Source organism: Lutjanus erythropterus, chromosome 6, assembly GCF_056507025.1.
Source record: "Lutjanus erythropterus isolate fLutEry1 chromosome 6, fLutEry1.hap2, whole genome shotgun sequence".
Lineage (NCBI taxonomy): Eukaryota > Metazoa > Chordata > Actinopteri > Lutjaniformes > Lutjanidae > Lutjanus > Lutjanus erythropterus.
In genome coordinates, this window is record NC_139322.1 from 29,454,026 (window position 1) to 29,481,320 (window position 27,295).

General features: G+C 38.8%; 1 protein-coding gene across 1 annotated transcript; it reads right to left on the reverse strand.

Annotated features, from left to right (window-relative positions):
* Nucleotides 1-65: 65 nt before the first annotated feature.
* Nucleotides 66-24,631, reverse strand: slc26a6.2 (solute carrier family 26 member 6, tandem duplicate 2). The gene is made up of 20 exons (XM_084721586.1): nt 24,366-24,631; nt 23,914-24,053; nt 22,481-22,620; nt 22,219-22,329; nt 20,743-20,918; nt 20,044-20,208; nt 18,357-18,509; nt 18,157-18,239; nt 17,917-18,064; nt 17,534-17,647; nt 15,112-15,189; nt 14,410-14,505; nt 12,807-12,913; nt 12,541-12,610; nt 11,269-11,361; nt 6,998-7,120; nt 6,525-6,671; nt 5,932-5,986; nt 4,293-4,420; nt 66-266 (listed from the first exon to the last, which is right to left on the reverse strand). The coding sequence occupies exons 2-20, from the start codon at nt 24,039-24,041 to the stop codon at nt 243-245; spliced, it is 2,139 nt and encodes a 712-aa protein (XP_084577712.1). The 5' UTR covers nt 24,042-24,053; nt 24,366-24,631; the 3' UTR covers nt 66-242.
* Nucleotides 24,632-27,295: the final 2,664 nt, after the last annotated feature.

Genomic DNA, 27,295 nt, shown 5'->3' on the forward strand with positions numbered 1-27,295 from the left:
AGTCTGTTGTTAATTATCTGCATTCTGATGTTTCTGACTACATGTGTTATGTTTGCTACGATGTATGTGTGTGTGTGTGTGTGTGTGTGTGTGTGTGTGTGTGTGTCTGGAGGCTTTTGTGTGTATGTGTGCATGACAGACAGGTGTTTCAGTTCTCTGATGCTCATGGGATAAAATTTTCATTCAGACTGAGAGGAACTTCGGCACTTCTTCATAATCTTCTCCATCATTCCTCTAAGGACTCAGAGATGTGTCCCTATGATCTCCTGTGGAACAGAAGGACAGGAGGCATCAAAACAGAGAAGTGGAACAACCAGAGAGAGAAGAAAAGAAGAGATACCAAATGGGACAGAAACTGGGAAGAGAAAAATACCAGCCTGGTTTGCAAAATATGCGCCAGATTTTCCTTTTTTTTTCTCCAATGGCAACAAAGTCTCAGTACATGATTATAAGGAAGAACAGAACAGGACTGTGAGCATTTTGTCTGAAACCTTTGTCTCGGCATGCAGCAATCCCAGAAATAATGTCAAACTATTTTAAATCTGATGTTTTCATTTTGCTCCAAGTGGATTCACTTATCTCTCTCTCTCTGCCAGGAAAATGATGGTGAAGCACTTACTACAATGCCACCACAACTTCCAGATGCAACCAGCAGATTTTGAATAAAGAATGAAGTCTTTTTGTATAGTACAGTCTCAGCTTTCTGTAAGATGCATAGAACAGTGCAATGGTGTTGTAACCAAGTGCTGTGGATTCATCTAACTGTATCAATGATTTATTGATGTTGTAGCATGCTTAACTTTAGAGTATCATAAAGCATGGAAATAATGTGCAGATTCTTTGGTTTAAGATAAAACAAAACTTTTCCTATCAATGTCAGTATCTGAGCCACAACGAAAACCAAAATGCGGCCTGCAACAAAATAAGTAAGCCTTCTTTTTAGCCTAGCAGTTGATGATGACTTGGTTAAGAGGAGGGAAGAGTCAGTAGTCTGTACAAAACAGAGCAGTCAATAAAACAGTTTTCTCAAGGTTTTTCAAAAATTGTGAATCACTGCAACTACAAGAGGTCCTTGAGTGTACAGTCATAGATGTGCACAAAAACTCTTAGGTTGATGGGTCCAGGATGTATGCAGGATTAGCTGTGGACAAGGACTGTAGCTCCGCCCCGTTGGTCACTCACACATGCACACATTAGATGATGATATAATTAAGTGAACTGAGATACACTATAAGCCAGATGGGAACCAACCTCTCGTTTATTTGACAATCACTCTGAAAACCTCTCTCACATTTCCATGAGAAATATATTTAAACAATATGGGCTGCATACATGAATGCATGCATACATGCATTCATTAATTTGCACATGCCTGCATGCAACTGTATGTGCGCTTTTTTCTTTTCACAATTGCCTTGACCAGCCTCATGCTGCTCTTACAATCCACTCTCTTAAATCGCCTGTACTTTTGTATCCCCTGGTGTGTACACCCGTGACTATCTTTGTGTGTGAGCACCATTTCTCCCCCATAAAAAGCCTTCGCTGTTGTATTTCATGGACTGGTGCCACGTCTTTGTTCTTTGTTAGATTTCTCCTATGGGAGCAGAAACATAAAGTCACGCACCCGACTAAATGCTAAAACAGAGCAGGCAGAGACAAAAGCGCAGTGGCTGAACAATATGCAGGACTGCATCCAAGTACAGGTGCATACATGAGATTAAAACATGCATGCACACACACTTACACACACACACACACACAATGCCTACGTGAAGGCAGAGAGTAATTTACTTTCAGACAGAGATTGATGTGTGCTAGGATGAGGACTATTTCTGATGAATTAATATATGAAATATGAAATGCTATTTAGAAATTTGTGTTTAACTGCATATGAAAAGGGATCTGCATCAATATACATCAATACTACACTACTGAAAAAATCCATCTCACCATCCCCCAACCACCTTACTGTGTGCAATCAATTTGCAGTCCAGGTCAGGAGGAATCACTGAACCAATCCACAAACCACATTTTAATTATTGGCTATTAAAATTATTATTCAGTACATCACTTTCACACTCCAGTCTGCTTAAAAAAAAATCATTCTTTTTCTAGGTCTCTTGTCAATGACAAAATGTTTTAGAAATGTTATGTTTACTTTTTTCTATTTATTTTTCAACAAATTTAGATATCACCAGTTCCTCACAGTGTGACTCCACTCACTTCTTCTCATCTAACTGTGAGGTTCACTAGAAGACTGTAATGCATGAAGACGTTGTTGCTACATTCATAGTTTTACATATATTCATTTTTAATTGCAGTATTTTGCAGTTTGCTTTGGTTACATTTACATCTTAGAGTATTTTGTATCAAGGAAGGGGGCTAGGTGTTATGTCAGGCAGCCAAGATTCAGAATGTAAAAGTCTTTTTTATTTCTTGCATGGACGATAATATGCGATTGACATGGAATCAAGAGTAAACCAACCATGCATCACCCCTTAGTTTGTGGGCTACAGTTTTAAAGGCTCAAGTCTGGCATCAAGGCCATCGCCATCTTGATTTTTGGAGCTGGTGGGTGATGTACTGTGAGTTGGGCAATGCGTGGTTTTGGCATTCAGATTCAGCAGGAAAAAAAATGGCGGCCTGCCTGGTCAGAAACTTTTTTGCATTACAGTTAAACAGTACATTGAAATTCTCTGAAAACATTTTAAGTGAGAAATAGCCAATGCAGTAACAGAATCTTGATTTATATTTGATCAACGCTGTCCAGTTTGACAGTTAGAGATCAGAGTTTTGTGAGCCTTGTGGGTTTCACTGGACGGACTCACTGAGAATGTAGCCCCTCCCTAAAGCACACTGCTTTATCATCTGTTTTACTCTAAATGGGACCAAAAGTTACAAAATGAACATCTTGTTGTATAGAAGAAGACTTGAAACAAGAGAGGTTAGAAATCAAGTGAGAAGTTGTGCCATTTTGCCATAAGACTATTGGACCATTAGAAAGAATGCAGGTTTAGGGCACTGCCACATCAGCTTCACTTTTCCAACCCAGAAGTACTGACCACTATTGTACTGCAATATTATATATGCAGTCTATGGGCTGAATCATTAGTACAATAATGAGCACATCTGCTGACTGATAACAAGTAAAAGGTTCAGGACTGTGTACAAAAACACCTAAAGCTGCTCTAACTGAGACTATATAATCAATATTTCAAATGACTGTATAACGTGAACAGGTTTACTCACAGTAATATAAACCCGGAGAGAATTATAACCTGAGTCTGCAGCTCCCCTCAGCTCTGTGGAGCATTAAGCCATCTTTTACTTTTTTGGTTTTATGGCCAACTTTACTGTTTTGGTTCAGTCCCACCTCATCTGTGTCATTTTCAGCCACAGCAGGCAGCTGTTTTCATTCAAAAAGCTCTAAAAGTCCACTGAATCTGTCTAACACCAAACTGCACAGTGCCAGAGTTAGCAACAAGCTGGTGAACATCGTGGAAAAAGTTTCTATCAGGAGGTGGTAGAGACCAAAACCAGAGCTAAAAGAGAGTGAATATTGGACTTTAATAAATTATAACTTTAAATTAATGATAATGTCGTTTCTTGTCCACCTGATTATTATAGTCCTGAACAGATGCATACACGGACAGCTGCAGACACCACAGATGGCTATTAGTTCTGTTTATTCTTCTTTCTTAAGTTTGCTTTGAGGACGTGTTTCACCATGTGTAGTACATCAGCGTCTAGTGGCCTAATGGAAAGGTCTGTGGACAAATCCGCACAGTCACAACAAATGGGGCAGATGTCTGCACAGAGTCCATGCATACACCCTCAAATGAGGAGATTTATGTCACATGGACCCAAGCAGACTGTTGCCACCGCAAAAAGTATAATTTCAACTTAAGCTAACAAGTGTTTGCTTTCTTCATATCAGCTTTATAAGATGATAATAAGTCAGTGTTGTGGGTTTGTGTTGAGCTGCCCCAAAGAAAGAAGAAAATAATGAATATGAATCAGCCTCTAGATAAGATGTTCTCCACAGTAGCAGGTCACGATGCTAATAGATTCTACAGTATTTAGTGCATACTAAACTCAAAAAAGAACAAGGTACACACTTGCAACACCCTACAGTGTATATTTTTAAATGACCTCTTGTGAATGACCTTCTCCTGAGACTCTTGTGTCAAGTAAGTATTGAGGTCATCACTAAAAGTAAATCTGCAACTTGTCTGTAGACACTATAATGTGATGTATGATTGTTGTGCATGACTGTTCGCACAGTATCTCACCTTATCTTGGCTCTCTGTTCTAGAGGACTGACAGTACAAAACGGCGTCATGGACGGTGGAGAAGAGACAGGACTTGGTCACTTTGTCATTGAAGAATCCTCCAGCCTGCAGGTTGTCCACCACACCAGCTAGAAAGAGACAGAGAGAAAGACAGGGAATAATGGATATCACACAGACAGGTTTGTATATGAACATCTGTGGAAGGAAAGAAAGAGACAATGAACGTGTCACTACAAGAGGACAAAAAATGCAGTGAGGAGGATAAAGTGTCACTTTTGAAGTAGGAGAAATCAAATGGACCAAAAGAATAAGAGAGAGTGAGTGAGAGGGGATGGTAGGCGTAGTCCTTCTATTAATTAAACCTTGTTATAATTCCTGGTTATATAAATATTCTTTGCAGGACACTTTGCAAGCCCAAACACCTACAATAAACTATTTCTCTCATTACAGGCTCCACCCAGAATGGACTAATTAGAGCTGCAGGCCTTGCGTTGTGGTTGTAAGATTTCTTTCCCTGGAGACTAACATTTTATCTCATGCAGCAACTCAGACCTACATCTGTGGGTTAGTATATAAAAATAAACACAGAGAGTGGATGCTTTATTACAGTAAAAACACAACCAGCCCTATATTTTTTTCACTCATTACAATCTTCTCATGACTCACTACTGCACATCATACCAAGCTTAAAAAAAACTGGAACAGTGTTTTCTGGAAACTCATCGGCTTTAGACTGAATGACTTCCTTCACAGAAACGTTACAATAACATCAGAAAACAGCTAAAACAACATCCAGTGTTGTTGAACGAATTCAAATGGCGTGTGGTCGAGCGGGTCTGGAAGGTGAATGTAAAAATACTTCCCTGAGTGTATTTCAGTATGTGGCACAAAAAAATCCCATCATGGAATATTTCTATCAGGGGTTCACTGATGGAATAAGTTCTACTGAAATAGCTTAAAATCTTATTTTATGATGAAAATTGAGTTCTAGGAGAACCAACCCACACATTTAATACAGAGCTATAGTGTTATGAACAGATGTAAACAGTAACATAGCAGCACTGGTGTGGACCTCCAAGAGATTTTTTATGTTTCTGTTTATTTATTTATTTTTTTAATTCTTAAAAAATTCATCTGTCAAAATCCACACAGTTCTTTGGCTAAAATTCTATTTTATTGTATCACATTTAATTTATTAGATTTGTCTACACGGACGACTTTGTGACGACTTTCAAATGAATGGATTATCCCCTGTTGTTTTCATTCTGCAATCAAGTCAGTCATGTCTGGTTACACTTTCAAAATAAAGCTCACAGAGAAATGTTTTACGTGATGTTGCAGTTTGGTTATGTTTAGGCAACAAAACTACTTGGTTAGATTTTAAAAATATATCACGATTTGGTTAAAATAACTGCTTCCTTAAACAAATCAACATTGATCCTGAAAAGTTTTGTGTTTGACCCAGGCAGCCACCCACCTTTTACAACAAAATCAATCCGTCATTCTCCTCGCTTTGAAAGTTGAGCTGTCTGGCACGTAAACAGTTTGTGTCTATGTACACAAATGTACATAGATTTTGTGATTATTTCATGGACAGCTGTGATACTGGGTTGTTATTTTCTGATGTAGAGAGACTTACTTTGGCAGCATGCGAGAACCACCTCTACACCAATCTCCCCATAGTCTCTCCTGATCTGAAACAGCCACAGAAGAACAGACTAAAAGTCAGACTGGGATCATTTCATTAGTCTGATAATTCAATTTACACTAATTGAATGCCTCAGGGGCTAAATGACAGAGTAAAGAAATAATAAATGGAGGAAGAGTTCCTGTTGTTGTTGAAAGAGATAAGAAAGGCAACGTTACAAGAGTTGTTTAAACAGCAAAGATAAAATGATGAAAATCATTTATCTTGAATTTTCTCCTAGGTTCATTTCATTGGGATGAATTTCATTGTTAGCTATCATCTGTCTGCCTGTTTGTTATCTCAAAGAGGTTCTGGCATCAATCTTCGATGACAAGAATGTAGAAATTCTTCATAGTACCAAGTTAATTTTGTCAAAATATTAGATACACAAATGTAGATTTTTACACTATATAACTAATGCAATTCTTTTTGAAACGCACATACACAAAAAGTTCCATACTTAATATGTTAAAATGTAAAACTTGAGTATCTTCCTCTGTCTCTTTGCACATGTACATGTGTAAATATTACTGCCGTATAAATACCCTGCATAGAGTCTTGACTCCCACAGTATCCAGGAAGTTGACAGGGCTGAGGTCGAGGACGATGGCTCTGGGGAGTGAGGGGTCGGGCTCAGCATCCATCTCAATGATGGCGATGTCCTTGTGCTCCTCTGACTCTGGCTCCCCACTCTGTACAGGAGGAGACATGGCACAGTGCAAATAGACTCATGAGGGGTTAAAGTAACCTTCTGTGCTTTACACATGGAATCACAACCGAATGTTATTGTAGAACCAGATTTCACATGACCATTCAGATTAAGGGTCAGGAATAAAATGAATGCCTCTTTGTTTATATTGATTAAACTGACAAAGAAATATTTGCATAAGGACACCGTCGACTACAAGGGATGTGTCAAGATTTCAATCTAGGTCGGCAAAAAATCCAATAGATAGTGGGAAAAAAACATCATTCATTCATAATTTACAGTAAACATCATGTGTCTGTTCATCCTCACCATGCCCTCTGCGTTCTTCTGAGCAGCTTTCTTGGCTTTCTTGGTGTTTTTCTCCTCATGCCTCTTCCTTTTCGCCTCTAGTTTCTTCTTTGCTGACAGGATCTTGGTAATGTCAATGCCAGACTAAAATGAATAACAAAAGACAGTGAAGTTCATGTTAATTTTCTACAGCCAGTCAAATCTTGCTTCCTCCTGAGGTATTCATTATAAATGCAATACTGCAATTTTACTTTCCTTTCTTTTATTGCTGCTCTTATCTTAAGCAAAAACCAGCTGGTATTCTGAAGTGTACTGTATGTATACAAAAATGACCACGTATTCAATCTATACTGTTTTAACAGCTGCTTCTTTCTATTCTTTACTTTCTAATGAAATAAACCACCAATAAATCCCATTGAACCTTATTAAAAATCAACCAACTATAAGATACTTGAACCTAATTCCCTCCAGTTATGTTGATAGACTTTTCGTGTTTTCCTATTTGAATTAACTATAGAGGCGGAGAGGACAGTCAGTTGTATGACTTTTCATCATATATTATTATTATTATTTAAGGACCTTTCCCAGAACAGACCTACTGTGAGAAGAATAAATGTAAAATTCTACACACATCACAACTGTGTTAACACAAAGCCTGATAGACAGCAGCAAACCAAATGTTTATTTAGGTGTAAATGAAATGTGAAATGATATTACTAATCATAGCTGTCACTCTTAATACCTGTCTGTCACAGGCTATTATGCTGTTAGTATTATTGTCAGGTCAAGCCCACTAACAGACATAAGAACACAAATGTTTATCTTAGACAGTTTAGCCAGTTCAGTCAGCTCAGCTAAGGAGAGGCAGGTATGACAGTTGGTAGTGTGAATGAACAGTTGTACTTATCCATACCATCTGTATAAGATCATGACAGGACACTGCAGGCAGAGCCAGTCTGACTCGCTCAGGAAGTCTGACACTTTTGTTTGAGAGATCTTGTAAGATAAACATGAAATGAACCTCTCGCGTTTCATAACTAAAGAACACAAGTTAACGGACGCAGACTCAAACTGGGCAGAAACCAGACACTTCTGTTGAAGCAAGCAATCATTCTTCCACCTCATGCTGCCCGTCAGGTGATCCCTTCCTACTGTGTTTCCACAGTAAATCATGGGTGACAAAATCCACAGTTCTCCTTTAGCGCAAAAACATGTTTTGCAAATATCTGGAGTTAATATGACGCTTCAGCATATGGATATCTTTCAGAGTTACATCAGGATCAAAACATCCACTCGATGATCCACCTGATGGGTATGACTCAGAAACTAGTGAGGCTGCATATTAGCTTCAGATGAAGTTCGCTCATCATTTATACTGAATTCACCTTAGAATGGATCTTTCATAGGCCAATATGAACAGAAAGAATGACTACAAAAAGTACAGTCTATTTCAATGTACATACGGCCACCCGAATATTGTTTTAAAGGACCAGTGTGCAGAATCTAGTGGCATCTAGTGGTAAGCTTGCAGATTGCAAGCACAGGGTGTAAGACAACTTTAGGTAGCCACAAAACATGAAAGGTCGTATCCAGAGCCAGGCTTTGGTTTGTCCGTTCTGGGCTGCTGTAGAACTGTGGAAGTGCAACATAGCAGACTCTGTATCTTCTGTAACTATAAACAACTCATGCTGAGATAACAAAAACACAACAATCCTTATTTTCAGAAAACAAAACATCAACAAATCCCTGTAAATCTTACAAAATGGACCTTTAATAGCCAGTATGAACAGGAGGTTTCAGTGTACATACTGGTAGCTGTATATAGTTTTAAGACAGACTTGGAAAAAAATGTAAGCCTACTCTTTAATGGTTTGGAGGTTTACTTCATTACCTGTTTTATTTTGAAGTTCTTTTATTTCCTCTTGCTTTTGTTGTTGTTGTACGCCCTGTACTTCCTTCCTGTCCTTTTTTTGATTACAGATTGTTTTCTCCTGCGACTACTTAGCTTCCCTGTGCATTAAGTTTTGTGTCTCCCGATCCTTAGTTGCCAGTTTCTCTTTGAACCCTTATGTCAGGTATTGTTCTTGGACCAACAGGTGACACCCAAAGTCTCCATGGTGGAGAGGAGGTTGTATGGCTTTGGTCCAACGACCCACACAGGATGTTGTTTGACACAGACTCACATTCTTCACACATATATTATAATTATATGTATTACAAACTGTCTTCCGCAGGTTTCTCCCATTTTCTTCCCTATTAAAAGGGATTTCGGGGACTTTTTCCTTACTCTTTTGAGGGTCTCAATTTCGATTGTAAAGCCCCCTGAGGCAAATTGTGATTTGTGATTTAAGGCTATATAAATAAAATTTGACTTGACATGACTGTCTTTGGATTTCATGGACCTTGAACTTTATTTGCACTTTTGGATTTGTTTGCCTTCAGCCTATTCTGTGTAAACTTTGTGTTTGAGATTTGAGGTCAGGAATTTGATCTATGGCTAAATTAGTGTAGATGATTCTGAACCCTTTATGGAGGGATTCAAACAAAGCAACAGATTATTAAAGTGACCAATTACCATTTAAATCATCTTCACATTAAGTAGTTTTCATAGAAAGTGTGTGAAAAACAGACAAGGAAACTTTTCAGTAAGGACTAATGAGAAACCAGGAAATGGAAATGTCAAGAAAAATTGTCATGGTTATCAGTCATCAACAGCCAGTCAGATTTTCATAGTTAGTTCCTGTTTTTTTCCATGAATAAAATGTCTGCCTGGCAACTGCAAAGTGGATCAGAATTTGATTACAACCATTCAGGCCTTCTTACTTCCCCCAAACTAATTTGATAGCAAGTCGCATCTCAAAAACACTCAGCGGTTTGTAAGACATTTTAACTCATCAAGACGAATGACAGTAGGAAAGATAATTCATGCAAAAACAGTATGATTTGCCTCTAAGAACTTTTATTGCCTCACTAGTTGAAGCAATTGCACAATTATACACAAGTGCAACCCATCAGCTTAGCAGTAAGTGATCCCATATTTCTCCACCTCATTTCATGGAAAAGAATCCCCGAACCTGAGCCGTCCTCATGCCAAAGTGACTGGTGGAGTGGAAACACTTCTGATCCAAAAATGACCAAAATTCATCTGGTGGCAATTTCTCACCTTGTAAACAAATGTGCAGCCGTTGCCAGTCAACAACAGCCCTGTGAAAGCTTATTTGTGCATCAAAGATTTGAATGAAAAGGACGACGTGGCTTTGACATGGCGACATTTTAATGAATGAGATGTTCCATTATCTCCCTGCCTTATTCAGTCTCTGCTTCTAACCCTCCCTCCATCTTTTGTCATCTTTTTTCTACCTTCTCTCAATTTATCTTCCTGTTTGCCCCAAAGAGACACGACAGAAGAGGAGGACGAAGAGGGGGGGGGGGCATTTAAACAGCAGAAGAAAAGAGAGGAGAAAATGGTGGGATGACATTTTGAACAATGTCTGTCACGGTCCTGATGCGAGAATTGGTGAAATGTCGGGTCAGTTATTAGAGTGTCAGAAATAATGTTTGGAAGAGAGGAGTTAATTGCATGGAAACTGTGACAAGAGGGGATCGTTGCCAGAGTTTCTTTTTCTGTATATCTGTGTGTGTGTGTGTGTGTATGTGTGTGTAGCTGTGGTGTTTTTGTATGTTCTTATAAATCTGGGCTTGTGTGTCCGTCATGTGTGTATGCATCTCTGATACTGCTGTTTGGGGGGGGGTGTACACATTAATAAATGAATACCATTCATATTCCTGTATGCGTTTGTTTGTGTTCTGCTGCATGCACCGTCTACATGAGAAAAAATATAACTTTTAGAACTTGAACAAGAGGAGTAGCACCCTCAGAACTCCAAAACTTTCTAATGGACTATTATGAAAAAATATACATTACTGATTTAAATGAATAGTTCCTGATCTCAAACATCAGATAGAAGCAAATTATGCACGCAGTATTCATTACTGCATTACATGCATATAAACATTTTTGGAAGATATTTTGTCAGAGTGGTTTAGATTAGGTTAAATTAAAGGCAGGTTATGGAGCTTTCATATCTCGGTGGGGACTTAAAACTGACTGCACACCCATGGGGACCCGCTGTGAGCAGACTGCTTCTTTTAAAGGGGGTTAAGGCTTCAGTTGTGATGGGTCATGTTAGGATAAGGAGTGCATTATGTCACTGGAGTGTCTCAACAGGAACGGTGATACAAACATTGGTGTTTTTTTCTGTGTGTGTGTGTGTGTGTGTGTGTGATCTCACCTTCTTTCCAAGGGCATCTTGGTACATTTCAGCATTGGCAAAATAGAGGGTGGCAGAGGAACGAAAGATCAAAACCCCTGGCACCTGCCTCACCTAAAATCAATCAGGCTGTCAATCAATTACACATTACACTACTTAAAGAAAGTCAATAATTAACAAAAACATGTACAACACGGATAACTGGGCACTATAATTTAAACAAATCTTCATGATATCACAGCAGAGCTACAATGTCAGAGAAACGACACAGTGGACCAAACATCGTGGCATAGTGCTGCGTTCGTTTATGGTTGGGGTAGTAATTCAAGGGTTACACGTTATGAAGGTTGGGCAGAAACACCATAATCAAATAAAATACATCATCAGTGAGCAAGACAGTGGGCAGGAGTTCTCATCATTGTTTTCGAATTGCACCTTTCAAAGTAATTCAAAGGGGGAAATGCTTTATTTCCCGACTTCCAGTGTTGAAGCTGCCAAGAAAAGAGGAAGACCATCTGCTGTCACGCTCGCTGCTCCGTGAGGCTGTTAAGCCACAATAGTGCTATTAGCTGAATGCAAACATCAGCATAGTAACATTATCACAACATGCTGATGTTTAGCACCTGTAACTTAATGGCACATCCTTCTTAACTAGCACTTGAATGTATAAGCATCCTGTTGACAGTTTTAATTTGACTGTGGCTTTCACACATTGTACATCGATGATCAAATGGTGCAACTTAAAGTGATATGCTGCTTAATATGAATAAATAGTTAAGCACTAATAACAATACAAAAAATATCCCGGTTTCTGCCTTCAAAAACTAATATTGGCTGAACAGTAGTAACACTTTTGGCAGTCAGCTCTTACTAACAAGCTCTGTTTCACACTTTTGAAATTGGCAAATGATGCTTGAATATGATTAATTAATCAAATTTGGTATGTTACGGGCATGCGAATAGTAGATCACATATTTAAGGTGGGGTGATGGGATTAGCTAAAATAAAAAAAACTGAAAAACATAATTTCATATTGTATGAGTATGGAATACAGGAGTAAGGCTGAGCGTTGGTGCAGCACGCTCTGATTAGACATCAAGAGCTACATAACTCTCATAAACATCTCTACATTCGCCTCTTGGCTGTAACATCAGGAACAAAAGGGGTACAGGTGTGTTTCATAAAGCTCACCTCAAAGAGCCTACAGACAGTGTTTAGGCTACTGACATTTGTTACTTTGCATTTGTCATAAGAATCAGCTCAGTGCTCATCCTCGCTCCTGATGTGTCATACCTGACTGTAGTCCTCCAGTGGCCTGTAGATGTCGGTGTCTGGGACCTGCCCCAGTAGGGAGTATTTAGGTCTGTAATACACACAAAACAAAGGACTGCTCAAACAATTTGTAAGGCTTTGTGTGTAGGTTTGGTCTGATACAGAGGGACTGAGTTAATCGCTGGGTGTGGTGATTGATTGCTCAATTTGGCACACTCTGCCACTGACAATGTGTGTTAATAGTGTGTAATTGTGGGTGTGTGAACCCCGCAGCGGTGTTTTCTTACAGCTGCGTCCTGAAGATGACGGTGAGAATGGAGAAAGCGATGGAAGCAGCAAGTCCCAGGTCAGGATTGAACAGCACAGTGAGGGTGAAGGTGGCCAGCCAGACCACCTGGAGATACAGAAAGAAAGAGTGATGATGAGCAATAAAACAAGTCAACAAGCCCGTTCATCACACATTCTTAGATGCTTCAGTAGTGGAGGAAAATGCACAGTTTGATTTGATTGTAGCACCATGCTGTTCCTCAATGCAATGTTTAAAATTTTTAACTTGTTATGAAACAGTCCCTTTTAATACTGATGCCTCTTCATGACGTACATAAGCAAACGACACCGTCTGTGAGAAGATTTGCTATTTCTGTATTGTTGTTCTTGATGCCTGCCACATTTTCTCAGGCAAAGTTACAGGAAGTGGTACGTTAGCCAGATAAAACGAAGCAGGAGGAGACTTTCATTTTAATGTTGAAGTTACATTTTATGGGGGTGGAAACACTCCAAATTTTGTGCACAGGAGCCTCCAAAATCAACACAATATGAAAGTTCCTTATAGCAGCTTTAAGCTAATCGTCGGCCTCAGCTATATTTCAGCTATACCTACTTATTCTGCATGTTCACACAAGGCAGAATGGTAAGAATGGGAAAAACTCTCATCTCTTTTCTCTCATTTTTCCAACTCTCTCAAGAGCGTTCTCACATTATTCTCGTGTGTTTCAAGATGTTTATCCCTGTTGCAAGCCTTGTTGTCACAATGTACTATATTTGTTTTTTTTTCTCCACATCTTGTCAAAGTGAAATCTGACAAAACAAACTCTCAGTATTTACCTCTATTCAATTTAATAAAAAAAAAAAAAAGAAGCCATTTTGGTGCTGGTGTTGAGTAGTCTGGGACCTTTCAGGTGATATCTTAGTGGTCAGAAATTTACAATATCACACATATTAACATGTTCATGCATAGCACATAGCCTTAAGCGTGTATGCTTTTTAGCATGCTACTTTCTGTACTAATCTCAGCATGCTAACACTAACTTTCAGCATACAGCATAAAGTTTAGCATATTTACATGTTAATTTTAGCAAGTCCGAGTGACATGTGACCAATATGTCAAAGTACAGCAAAAGCTGATAGTAATTTAGTTATTTAATCTATCATTTCATCATCATATTTATTTATTTATCTATTTATTTATTTCCTGTGTCACTTCACGCTCCCCATAAGAGGTAAGGAAATTTGTGAGCTGTGAAAGTTTAACTTTTAGTTATTTTTTTTGTTTTTTTTTATTTAGCAGCTGTAGCATAGTCAGTACCTGCTAACACACTAACATTATGCATGTAAAGTTTAGTTTGGTAGTATTTTACATGCATAGTTAGCATGTTATCATGCTTGGCTAACAGAATCAGAATCAGAATAGGTGAGCTTGACAGGGAATGATAATTATTTTTAGGGTGTCATGAAGAAGTAATATTATTGTTATTCCAAAAGGCTTGTAAAGCATGGTGATTTATAATAATGCAAACATATCCACATCAGTGCAGTATCCTGTTACCAAAATATTAATGAAGGTATCTTCCCCAAAACATCATTCCCTTGTCTTCTTTTCAGTACACTCACCATATCCACTCTGTTGCTCCTCCACAGTGCAGGGATGTCCAGGAATTGCTTCATCATGCCGTGCAGGTTGACAAAGATGATGGCGGCCAGCACTGCCTACACAGTGAGACAAATTTAATACAGTTTATATGGAGCGCTCAGGTTTTGAGGCCTAAAATAATAAGGTGAGTTAGGTTTGAGATAAGAGTAAGTTACATACACTTTTTGTTTCATTATGATTTTCATTTTTCAGTTGCAGTTTGATTACGTTTAGGCAACAAAACCACTTAGTTAAATGGAAATTATGAAAGGGTGTAAATACCCACACTGGCATTTAACACCAAATGCAAATAGCTTTTTTGGTTGTGGACACCTGTCTCTGTCTTGCTAAGCTATACACACCTGGGTGTAAATACTACACCACAGGTGCAGATAGCACCTTTCTTTACTCAATGCCTCAGATGATTAAATGATTTATTTTTAGCCAGTAGCTTTAGTCTGAAGCTACTGTTGGTGGCATTATTTATAGCAACACACTCTCAGCTGTTTTATATTTTTCACTTTGGCTGAGTGCTGAGGAAGGATTCTAATTTTGCACATTCACTCACTCTCAGATTTGGACACATGCTAATGTTTGTGCAAAGACGTGAACACATGCAAACACCCCAGCACACACTGACACTGACACACACACACACACACACACACACACACACACAATACCTTCGGCAGTTCTTCAAAGAAAGCTCCAATCCAGAGCGTGATGAAAAGGATAACTATCGCTGATAGAGCTCCAGCGACCTGCAGTGAGGAGAGAGGGGAGATGGAGGCATGATGAATAGAAATCAGGAGCGAGAGATCAGAGGAAGAGAGTTGAAGAAAAACTGGAGAAAAGATGAATGATGTAGTGGTTATTAGAGTGAATTGGTACATGATTATGAGAGAGGAGTCAAGGCACCATCAGTTTAAGCCTCTCTACTCCTCTCCTCTGTAATGGGCCTTAGCTGATTAATGGTGTTGTCAGACTAAATCGGTTTAGCCTTTCAGCGAATCTGTGTTTGTGTAGGTAGACGAATGTGGGTGAAAATCGATTTCCTAAGTGTTTTTTAATGATGCCACTTTTCAGAGTAACGTTAATTATGACCGGCTTTTCAATCCGTTTAACCTTTAAGATTGTCCTGGTTTGTGGGCAGAGTGAAGTGGTGGGATTAGAATTGTGATCTGAAAAATTATCTCATGAAACGTCCTTGCCATGTTTGAAAAATGCCAAGCATGAAAACTAATAAGTAGTTTTTCTAAATGTTGTTAGAAAATGCTTTTTGGTCGTGTGGAATAAACACAAATAATAACATGCAAACCAGATAAAGATAATAATCCCCGCTGTAGAAATGTAACTATAGTGGCGCATCAGTAGCAAGATGTTATTAACAAAATGCAGCATATCAGTTTTTGTTTTCATGTCACTTGTGTTGATAATGATTTTGTAATCGGTGTCAATTTTGTGTTTGAAGGGAATTCCGTATAAGCAGTCATAAAGGTATCTACAGTTAAGGTGATCACATCCCAACACATCAGATGTGGAGCAAAGAGTATGTTTGTGTGGGACAACAAGGGACATGTTAATAATGACAAGAGGTAGTCAAAAAGTTTGATATAATGTCTATCTAACTGTCTAATCAATTTCTGTTTTCTGCCCCTTTCCTTGTACCATTTGGCCTCTGGTTGGTTCAGTAGTGTTATGCAGGTTACCACAGTCTGCTGAACCGTATGATTAGGAGCGCTGTGTGAAAGTGAAAAATAACTCTGGCGCATTTTGCAAAAAACTCTCTGTGAATTGCGTTCCTCTGGCTTCACACAGTTATAAGTAGTTTCTCAGTCTTTGTTTGAATAGATGTTTTTTTTTCATATTCTTTGTTGTAGTTTCCATATTATTCTGCCTAAATCTGCATAGCTTGCGACTTTGGGGTGACTCGCCATTTTTTACCATTGTGCTTGGTAACAGGTTAACCTGCACTTGACCCAAATGTGCGCACAACCCACAGCCACTGGATAAAAGCCAGGTTTTTAGAAAAGTTGAAAACTAGAGCCAATCAAGTGTGGGACATTGTCTCAGTATATGGAAGGTTGGACAATGGATAAAAATACGTTGCAGTCTCACATAAAGTGGGACTCCTGGTTACCCTGCCTACAATAGACGGTGATCGGGGTTAGGGTTGATTCAGATTCACTAAAGTCACACAGTAACCTGTAACCCCTGTGTACCTGTGAGGTAATATAACTGTTTTTTTATCAAAGGAGGTTGCTTTTGAGGGAGCAATATGTGACTTGTATAACATCAGTTCTGGTCTGGAAAAGCTGTATGACAGCAATGTAAAGCCGTGAAAATATTCTAAATACAGCGTACGATTAAGTACATTTTTATTTTGGGAGGCCTGTCTCAGATACATCATGCTGTTGGTCCTGTCCACAGCAGTGCATGTCTGAGCTTTAGTGCTGTTAGTTCTGCTTCAACAAACTGGAGGCGTGTCAGCTGCCACCTACTGTAGGCAATACATTGACTATGAATAAGTTCCTCATACAGCCCCACATCAAAAAAGTTAGATCCCTTTAAGATCTAAAATGAAAAGCTGAATTTCTAATATGTTTTTTTTTAGGAAGTGGTGGGGTTTTAGTGTTTTGCTTTCATCTTTATTTACTTCTTTGGGGGTTTATGTAACATACTTATTGTGCCATATTGGGTCTCCCAAAAAAAGAGAGAGATTATAATCTCCACACATTTTTATTCCTTGTCAAACCGTCCCACATATTAAGACAATGTCCCACATTTTGATTGTCTCTAGATTTCAAAAGCACAACAGTGCAGGACAAATATTTTTCTGAAATCTGGCTTCCATCCTAGGGCTTTGAAGAAAGCAGGGAAGGGTGTCATCACTGGGCTGTGTTCAATGTCAAACATGAGGGTCAAGATGTTATGAGCTGGGGGGCAGAATGGAAATGTTTATTTTTTAATCTATACAGACATTATTTCAAAATTTTAGACTATGTCTCAGCATGGATGATGTGTCCCACATTGTCCCTCACAAACATACTGTCTGTCCTACATTATTTGTTGAGATCTGGTCACCACATGTCCACTCGTACCAACCTGAGTCCTCCCTCCTGTGCTCTCCTGAACCATGGTGCGAGACATGGAGCAGCTGATGGCAAAACACTGGAAAATTCCTCCGACTGAGTTGCTCAGGCCCAGAGCAATGAGTTCCTAAACCAGCAAAAACACACTATTAATATACAAGATAAACTTAAAACTTAAAGTGCAGTGTGTAGGATTTAGTGGCGTTGTGAGGTTGTAGATCGCAACCAACTTTTCCAAGTGTTTAGGAAAGCCTGTGGTAGCTGTGACAACAATTCTTGTTTTCAAGTGATTATACACTAATGAAAAAATACTTATACTCCATTTCTGTCATTTTCTGCAAATAAAGTTTACATACTGGACCTTTAAAAGAGCAGTTTATCCCTTGTTCTGGTTACCTGGTTGCTGTCCACATTGTATCCATATTTTAGGGCAAAGATTCGTCCCAGTGAGATGGCAATGCCATAGCCAACCACAGCCAGAGCGAAGGCGTCCCCGATCACCTGACCAAACAGAGAGACGGCTGGGAGAACAGGCGGCTGAAGACTGGTAGACAAGGATAGAGCAGAATACATCACTAATTACTTCACTCTTGACATGCAACACATTCCTGTTTGTTTGCTGCGTGTGTTTCTCACCCTGAGGGAATCAGTCCCACCACGTCCACTCCATATTTGTCATTCAAGTCCACTTGCCAGGAGACCACTGTAGCAATAACAACCTGGATGGACAGATAAAAAGAGATGTATTAGTGGGTGTATGTGTGTGTTTATCCTTGTAAGAAACGAACTCTCAATAGAGTATATTCTAAGTGCATAACATAAATCTTTATACTCACACCAAGCAGTTCCACAGGTATAGGAACAGGTAGTTTTTTACTTAAGAATGCATTTAGCTCCTTGGCGAGGATGAGACCGATTATAGCGACGATACTGACAACAAGAGTACCGATGTTTGTCTGTGGAAGGAGATAACACACCTCCAACACAGTCTGGAAAGAAAGAATAATTATTGAGAGAAATGAAAATTTAAAGGAATAATTATACAAGACAATACAATACTCATTTTAGATTCTTGTCCATCAGAAAGACTGTCAGCTCTACAGGCTGGTAATCATACGGCGGAAGAAAGTGTCTCAACCACAGCATCATTTGTCATTGTGTTTTTATGGTGTGGAGATAAAAGCATATCTATGAAAGGGTCAACAAGGGTGACTGATGAGGCCAACTGAAAGAAGTGTTCAATTCAAGCGAATAGAAGAGAGTATTTTATTGTACAGTACAAAAGACTCAGTTGAGTTTTAGGGCTGTATCTTCTGCCCTGTGCAGTGGGGCACACAGTGCAGCACAGCTGTCTTTGCTATTTTCTGACCGATGTGGTTGTCATTTTCACACCCAGTGCACATGTTGTATAGGTAGAAATTGTACTTGCACCCATCTGCGTGCCCATGGCAGGGTCACGGTCATGATCATGTTGGTCTTAAAATGAGGTGCGGTCAGGCGCATTGCTATCTTGAGGCAGCAGAAAGTGATTGCCCAATTGACCAAGAAAAAAAGAGTCTTAAGTCAATGGCAGACTATAAGGACACATTATTCAGACAGCAAAATAAATACAGACACATAGACAGGTTCAAAATGTTCTTATTCTCTGCTTCTAGAGCACTACAATGAATCCATGGTCATTAAGTTAATATTCTGATTAACAGTGGATGATTGCAGGTGGAAGAAAAAGGGTGAGCATCTACACACAACAGCTGTATCTGCAATGATTTAACTCCAACATGACCATTCAGGATCCAATGTTAACGTTCTGTAATGGTAATGGTCATCTACACGTTATCTTTTAAACTGTGTCGAGCAATGCAAGCTTTCCAGCTGAGTATTGTACTGATGTATGAGTGTTTTCTTTGATGTTTTACTTCAATTATTAGAGAGGCTGTTTCTCTAATGTTTGCTAATGCTGCTGTACCATGTGCCTCAATGCACACAGGGAGATGCTTCATCCTGAGAAATACAACCTTGTTGTGCCTTACTTTGCACTCAGATTGTTTGCTGTTTGGATAGTAACGTGGAGTTGTACTTGCACTATGAACGTCAGACCCTAGATTCTCAAGCTATTGGACTGGTATCACTGGTGGTACTTGAGCTCCCTCTAGTGGTACACTGAAGGATCTCCTAAAATTTTAAAAATGAAATAAATTAATAGATAAAACATAATCAAAATCCGCCAAAATTTCAGATCAAAATGCTTAAACTATGACATCATTGAAATGTAATTTTAAATGTTTGCCTTTCCTATAACATTTTATTTCAGTATATCAGCCTGCTAAGTAGTCATGTTCATGTGCATAGCGTGCATACATCATCCATGATTTGTTACCCACTGTGTTAACAGTTAACAGTTGACACTCCCCTACTTGTAGAAATCACTTGGGACTGTTGGACCGATCCAAAAACACTTTTGAGTTTGAAAAGAATATGCAGAAGTGAGCAGGCGTCAATGACTGCTGCTGTATTCTTTCTTACATATATGAGTGAGAAGGGTCCGCTGTATCTCTCAGGGCTGATGCCAAAAGTGTATTTGAGCTGGGACACGATGACATGGATGGCAGCTCCTGTGGTGTAACCTCGGACCAGCGGCTCAGACAGATAGGTCACAACAAAGCCAAACTGGACTAGGCCAAGCAGAATCTACATGTAGAGATTAAAAACCACAGGATGATTCACATGAACAAGGAGGAAAAACAAACAGGAACACACTACGAACTGATTTACTCATATTTGATGGCCATTGTGTAGCATTACAGCTGCACAAAGATAATGTGTGCCCAAATACATATATATATATTGGCTAGGACTGAGGAGGAGATAAGTTGAAGGTGACCGAGAGTAAATATAGGCATACATAAGGTCAAAAAATAGAATAAGAAGTAGCTCACCTTTATGCTTTTAAAGAGATCAATAATTTCTTAAATCAAACCTATAAAGATTCAAAGCTGTTGCTGACATGTATTGGCAGTCTTCAAAGGGTGTAAACTTTGAGAATTTGTACGTTGTTTTATTTCAGTCAGTAATGTTTGCCTAGCTTGAAGCAAGTGCCTAGTGATGGTGATGATCCATCCAAACAAGATTTCTCCACAACTGCTGACTAAATTTCCTCTTCTATTAAACAATGTATTTTATATTTGACTTTCCAATCAGAGTATCCAGTTAACTTTAATTTACCTGAAAAATTCCAGATAGGAAGGTGACAGCTGCAGCCACTCTGACCCTCTCGGCATCCCGGGTGGCGAAATCAACTATACTACTGTTGGTCTCATTGTCCCATTTCATAAAGTTCGAGTCTGGAGCTAATCGCTCTATCACCCCTCCGATCATCACACTCATCACTGCATATGTTCCTGGAGAAGGGAGAAAAACACACGTTTGCCGGCCATATGACAACATGTTGGATATTTTGGAAGACATTTCCCTCAAACCTAAATTAATCCCGATGGCCAATTTTTTCCCTCAGCGACTTTCTACAACATTATGTGACTCACAGTTGGAGCACTTCTAGGGCTTGGACTGGCATGAAACTCTGCAAAAATTAATCATCAGTACAAAGGATTGAAAACTCTGACAGAAAATAGCTGGTTCTTTGATTAAAAAAAAAAAAAAAGAAGAAGAAGAGAAGAGAAGAGAAGGTACAAGCCTGTTTGCAAAAAACTTTGGGTAAGACATTAACTATGACTCTTGAGGTGCCTTTTGACAAATAAGTATCCAATCACTGTAGTGAAAGTTCAGTTACATGCGTAGTAAACATATACAGAAACTAACAATTATGGTTTAGAGGAAACTGACAACACGTCTGCAGCTTAAATCACTTTACTTTTGGATTCTGGGAAAATTTTAAGTAACAATATTTTGTTAATGAATTTAACTTGCTACCACTCTATTTCATACATTTGACTGGCTTCATCTTCTCAGAGACCCAACGGTAGTGTAGTACTTAGACTCTCAGGCCAAACCAACAACAAAACATGGTTTCTGGAACAAAGTTGGAATAATTCAAACGTGTGGTTATAAAATCTATATTATCATTTTATGGTAGTATGTCTCTATGTTGAGTAAAATGAAGCATTTTGCTTCAGAATGGGCATACAGAATTGGAAAAACACAATAGCTGCTTGATGTCTGTATTAGATTCAGAATCTGATTAAAATTTGTCAGGTCTTTAGCCCACGTTGACAGGGAGATGCCACATATGTTTAATCTCATCAGACCACACTTACAGTCTTTAAAGGCATAGATCTGAGTTTGAGTATTAAGTATTTAAACCATTAATAAATAGTGACTGAGGGTTTTTTTTCTTAATATATGCTGATTCTAAATAAAGTTCTTATTTACTCAGGAAGAAATACAGAATGTTTGAGATCAGGTTTTTAGGCGCTTTCAAATTGGAAAGTTCTGCAATAATTTTGGAGTGACTTCTCTCCTCAGTGGTCATATGAAGAGAATATCGCTTCCTAAAAGTCTTGCTCTTCAGCCAAAGATCATAACTTGAGCCTTTTAGATTAAAGAAGATAAGCAAATGTTTCTTCATTCTGTTAGTAAGCCTGCTGTATCACTTCTTATTTGAAATACTCTCATAAACCTTGACCTGGAGTAATTCCTGCTCGTCAGATCGTCCCAGTTTGCAGATACAGCAAGAATACAAACCGATTGAGATGTGCTTGGACGTGCCAAAGATGAAGTAGACGAGGACTGGGTAGAAAGAGGAGTAAAGGCCAAAGACTGGAGGAACAGCTGCTAGCAAGGCATAGGCCATACCTGCAGGGAGAGCAGAGGACAAACATGGTCTCCAGTAATAATTTAACAGTAGGGTAATATAATAATATATTGTACATTAATGCACAATCTGTTGATTCACATTTACAATAAACACATTATAACAACATCTGCTTCCTTCCTTCATCCTCACCCTGCGGTAGCTGCATGATCCCCACGCTTATTCCAGAGATCAGGTCACCCAGGGCGTTTTCTCTGAGGGAGTATCGAGGCAGCCATGATACAACAGGAACACTACCCAGAAAGCAGCTCTTCAACCTGGGACCAGAACACCTGTGTGTCAGAGTGAGACAGAGAAGAAGAGACAGGTGCTGTTATATCCAAGCCAATCAAGGCTTCACGTAATTAAAACCAGGCACTTCCTCAAGTAGGAGGAACTCACAAAAATGTATTCTTAGATTCTGAAAGACATGACTTGCTGCTTTTGGTCTAAGACATGGACGTAGTTGTGACTGTAACACATTTTGCAGACCACCACCACAAAGGCAACCTGGTTAAGTTGTAGTTTTGTCTTGAATAAGTGCAACGTTCTCAGTTCACAAATTGAATATAATGAGATAAATATTGAGATTTAAAAGAAAAAAAGGGCTGGAAACCATCCTAAAAAAATTCCAAAATCACACATCAAAAGACAGTGGCATTTTTGAGGAATGACATTGTGAATCTGCGATTATGCGTCCCTGAAAGACCCACTCCTTTGTTTTATGTATGGCCATTGACTGACAGACAATGTAATATGGACAGAGGATGCTGACACAACACCGCATTTACTGAGTTAAGACAGACTCTGACTGCTGCACAGACCATTTCTAGACTGAAGATAAAAGATTTGTTAAATCATCTTGGTCTTATTGCAGTGACTGTTCGTACTGCTATGGGATGATGGCTGGAAACAGCAACCAGTAGCATATTTCTAATCAAAACTAGATACTGTAGCTGCTGGGTTGCCAAGATGTACTGTTTTTAACCGTGCTACTCTTCCCCCCACAGCAGATGATAGACAGCCGCATGACTGTGTCACAGTAATAAATGAAGTTTATTACGCAGATTTGGAACTGTTTGTCTCTGCATATTTTAGGATTTTATGACATAATAAAAGCACTTTTACTACTTACATGTCACATGATTGTGACAGGTGAAAAATACAGTTTTACATATAAAAGAAAACTGTCTTTTGTGATTATTTTAAATGTAAAATGTGGCCAAATTGGAAGGTTAGCTGCTTTTCTAATGTATTATCATTTACCTGCATGTTGTATGTATCTACCTGGCCTTTTAAGATGTATACTCAGTAAGAAATAGATAAAACAGGATGCAAATTTCTGAATGTGATATGATGTACTATCGTCTTTGCCTTACTTGACCTGAAATGTATAAGTAGAACGTGATACATTTAGTAATTTTCTGGTGTATGAAGAGGGTAATTGGTTAATAAACTGGGTGCAATTGCTGTGTGCTTTGTGCTTTGATAAAAAAAAAAAAGAAAACATACAAGACAGAAAATGTCTGGATATGTAGAGGCAGATTATTTGAGATGCCCAGAAGATTAAAAGTGGGGAACTTTACCTCATTGACTTTTTGACCTTCTCAGACAGAGAAGTTTTTGATTCAGACTTTTCTGCCATCTCATCCACTGCTCCTTCATCCAGGACGTCCCGGTACATGCTGTAGCCCAGTCTTCTCCTCTCTGCCATGGCTAAAACTAGCTGTAACATAAATGAAAAATGTAACTTGGGTTTGTTTTGGCAAAAAAAACTACAAGGAATAGGGTGTTCCTTGTACTTTTCAATCATTATTGCAAAAATTCTGCCAATATATTGCCTCTATTATAATAGAAAAACTCTAAAAATGTCTTGTTTCTAAAGAATCACATTTGACCATATCAATAAGATGGTATTTTAAGTATTGTTTTGGCATAATAAAAAAAAATACAATTCTTGATTCTTCATGTTAATTCAAGTCCCAGAGGGATCTCAACATGGTAACAACAACAGTTTGAAACTTTTGATAATAATTACCTTGTGTGTTCCTGCTGTATCAGAGTAAATGTTTTACAGTGTTGAAAAGGTTTCAAACTCCAAATGTTTGTCTACTCTGTTTGCAGCGTTTACAAAAAGCCTTAAACGCACAGAAGCCTTAAGATGAACCATCCAAGTTAAACATAGTTTTTCAGAAGATCGATATGACGGTGTGTCTGTCAGAGAAAACAGATCCCGCTTGTAAAGAAAATCTCCCACCCAAATTTTAGAGAAGTTCCTTTAATCATTAGTCCTCCTTGTGTGCAGTGGTGAATCTGCCGTAGAGTTTTCCATCAGATCCGAGCAGATACGTAAAATAAAATCCACAGCAGAGAGGATTCTGACTACGTAGAAAAGTAGAAACACCCCTGCATATATTTATTGTTTTCCTGTTTGTTCTTTGTCTCCTCTGGGTCTGAGGGTGAGAACGTATCTGTCTCTGTTGTGGCTCCACTATGTCTTGACGAGACCTTGAAGAGAAACTGAGATATGAAACTGGACATTGTTTTGCAGGGAGTGGTCAAAGTTCCAAACTCAGCGTGCAGGTGTAGAAGTGGCAACAAAAGTGGTAGAAATTACAAATGACCATGGAATATATACTTGTTTTACCATGTATAGAGTATGTTAGTTCTCTGATTGTGACTGACTTTTTAATTTATAATGTCTATCAGCTTTTGGCTTTGAAGAAATGTGTTCAAAATGAAACATCTCTCTAAAGTTATACTTAAAGTTATATACAGCATGCTGTACATATACACAAGAAACTAAACAAAGAGGAGTTCAGATGAAGGGAAACTGAACTGCTATACATACAATGATATATCCACTTTTCTCTAGACAGTTTTACATGTCTTATCTGTGTGCTTTTGGTCTTATCCTATGTGTGATTAGATTAGTCAACCATTTCAGCTCAGTCAGGGTTGTCCTTGTTAATTTATGATTATGCCACAGGACAGTGAATGGGAGGCATATTTCATCGCTGGGGGAACAGATATTAGTTAACTAAGCAGAACAAACAACATGTGTCTTTAAATACACTGTGTTTTATAGGTTCCTCTACAAACACTGATCTTTTCATTACTTATTACAAGTCATTTATTTCTCTCCTAGTGACTCTGACTGCTGAAGCTGCCAAGACACATCTTCCAGTATTTACTTTTACAAAAACCTTTTTTTTTTTTTTTTAATTATGAATTTCCAAGAACTGTGGATTGGACTCTATGCAATAATATATAATGCTTTTCTGTGGGTTCAGTTTAGTCTGGATTCACTGATCGTAACATTGGTGATCCAGGATGGTCTTATATAATGAAACTGATCATTAACTGGTTCTGTTAACTCTGGTGTCTCCATTGCAGCTACGTACATGTTCTTACTAGTACTTCATATGAAAGTGAAGTAGTATAGGGGGTGATTCTGAGCAGAGTGGTGTAGCAGAAGCGCTGCTGGACCCACAACCCAGAGGTCGATGGCTTGAAACCATCCTTTGCTAACGCTGTTGCACTGGCACCAGGGTGGTCTGTTTGACGTGACACACTGCCATGGATTAACCCCAAACTTGTAGTAACTCTCAGTGGGTCAACAGCATAATTCAACCATCATCATCTTGAGTCCTAAGTCATCAGAGTCAGGATTTACAAAGCTAACATTTTCCCAGTACATCTATGAATGCATTCATGTAAAAGAGGAAGATCTGGTAATTCTGAACTACATCATCAAAACCATGACTGTAAAGCTCAATTTGAAAGTGAAATGTAAGAGAAGAGACATTTTTGGATATGAATCACCTACTGTAAATGTCAGGAAAACAGCATTAGTCCAAGACTAGTACCAGTGTGCTATAGTGTGCTCACTTCTGTCATGTATTGATGTACCATCATTGAACTAAAGTGAGTACAGTGAAGATGTATTGTTTTCTGTAAGAGTTGAAGTTGTTCCAAGTTCTTCTGGACACATTTTGACACTATCTCATAGTTTTTGACTGTAGTTCTTTATTCTGTCAGAGCTGTACTCTCCACCTGTCCCCAGCTCTTCTTTCTATTTCTGTTACTACCACAGGAGCACTGGGGCCGTTGTCTTGTTACTCAAAAACTACATATCGTGCTTCGTTGTGGGAATGAATGTGGGGAACTCACAGTCCCTGGTTCAGGAGGTCAGTGCCTTGTCTGTTAGGCAACTGGGGCGTGACAGGACCTGAAATGACCAATCATGTAGTCATTCAGATGACTAAGCAACAGTACAGGAAGCACAACGTGTGGTTTTTGAATAACATGACAGTTGCCCCTGGTGGCAGTAACAGACAAACAGAAAGAAGAGGTGGAGACAGGTAGAGACAGAGTGCAGCTCTGACAGAATAAAGTATAAAATTATCCTTGTCCTTAAGTGAGTACACTAAAGAATTAACAATTGTCCTTTATTCGTGTCAATAAAAGCAAGTAGACAAGAGGATGAGCATGCATTGTCAGTGTGACAACACTGACATCACATATTATTTTTCACTGGAAAGTGAGCCACAGGAAAACTTGAGTTGAGCCTGAAGTCCACATCTTTGCTACGTCTATGTAACTTTGTGAAGTTTGTTTGTTCAGTTTCCTCTGTTTACCTGGCTTTATTTCATTTTGTGTGTATAGTTTGTGTTGTCTTTTGGTGCAGCGTTACCTCATTGTATGTTAGGCTGTTTTGAGTTTTTCTTGGAAACATTTATTTCCCCAAGAAATTAGTTTTTATCACTTCAGGTCTGTGTGCACAGAACTAATACTGCACATTAGCTATCTGCGTGTTGTTGCTTCACTACATCACTACTTTTGGCTCACGTTCCCGATGTTTTTAGTGCTTTGCAGAACATCTGCGCTCCACTGTTTATGTCCTCTCTACATTGTCTTTCTACCATAACTGAAGTTCAGGTAGTCTATTGGATAAGGTTTCAGGGA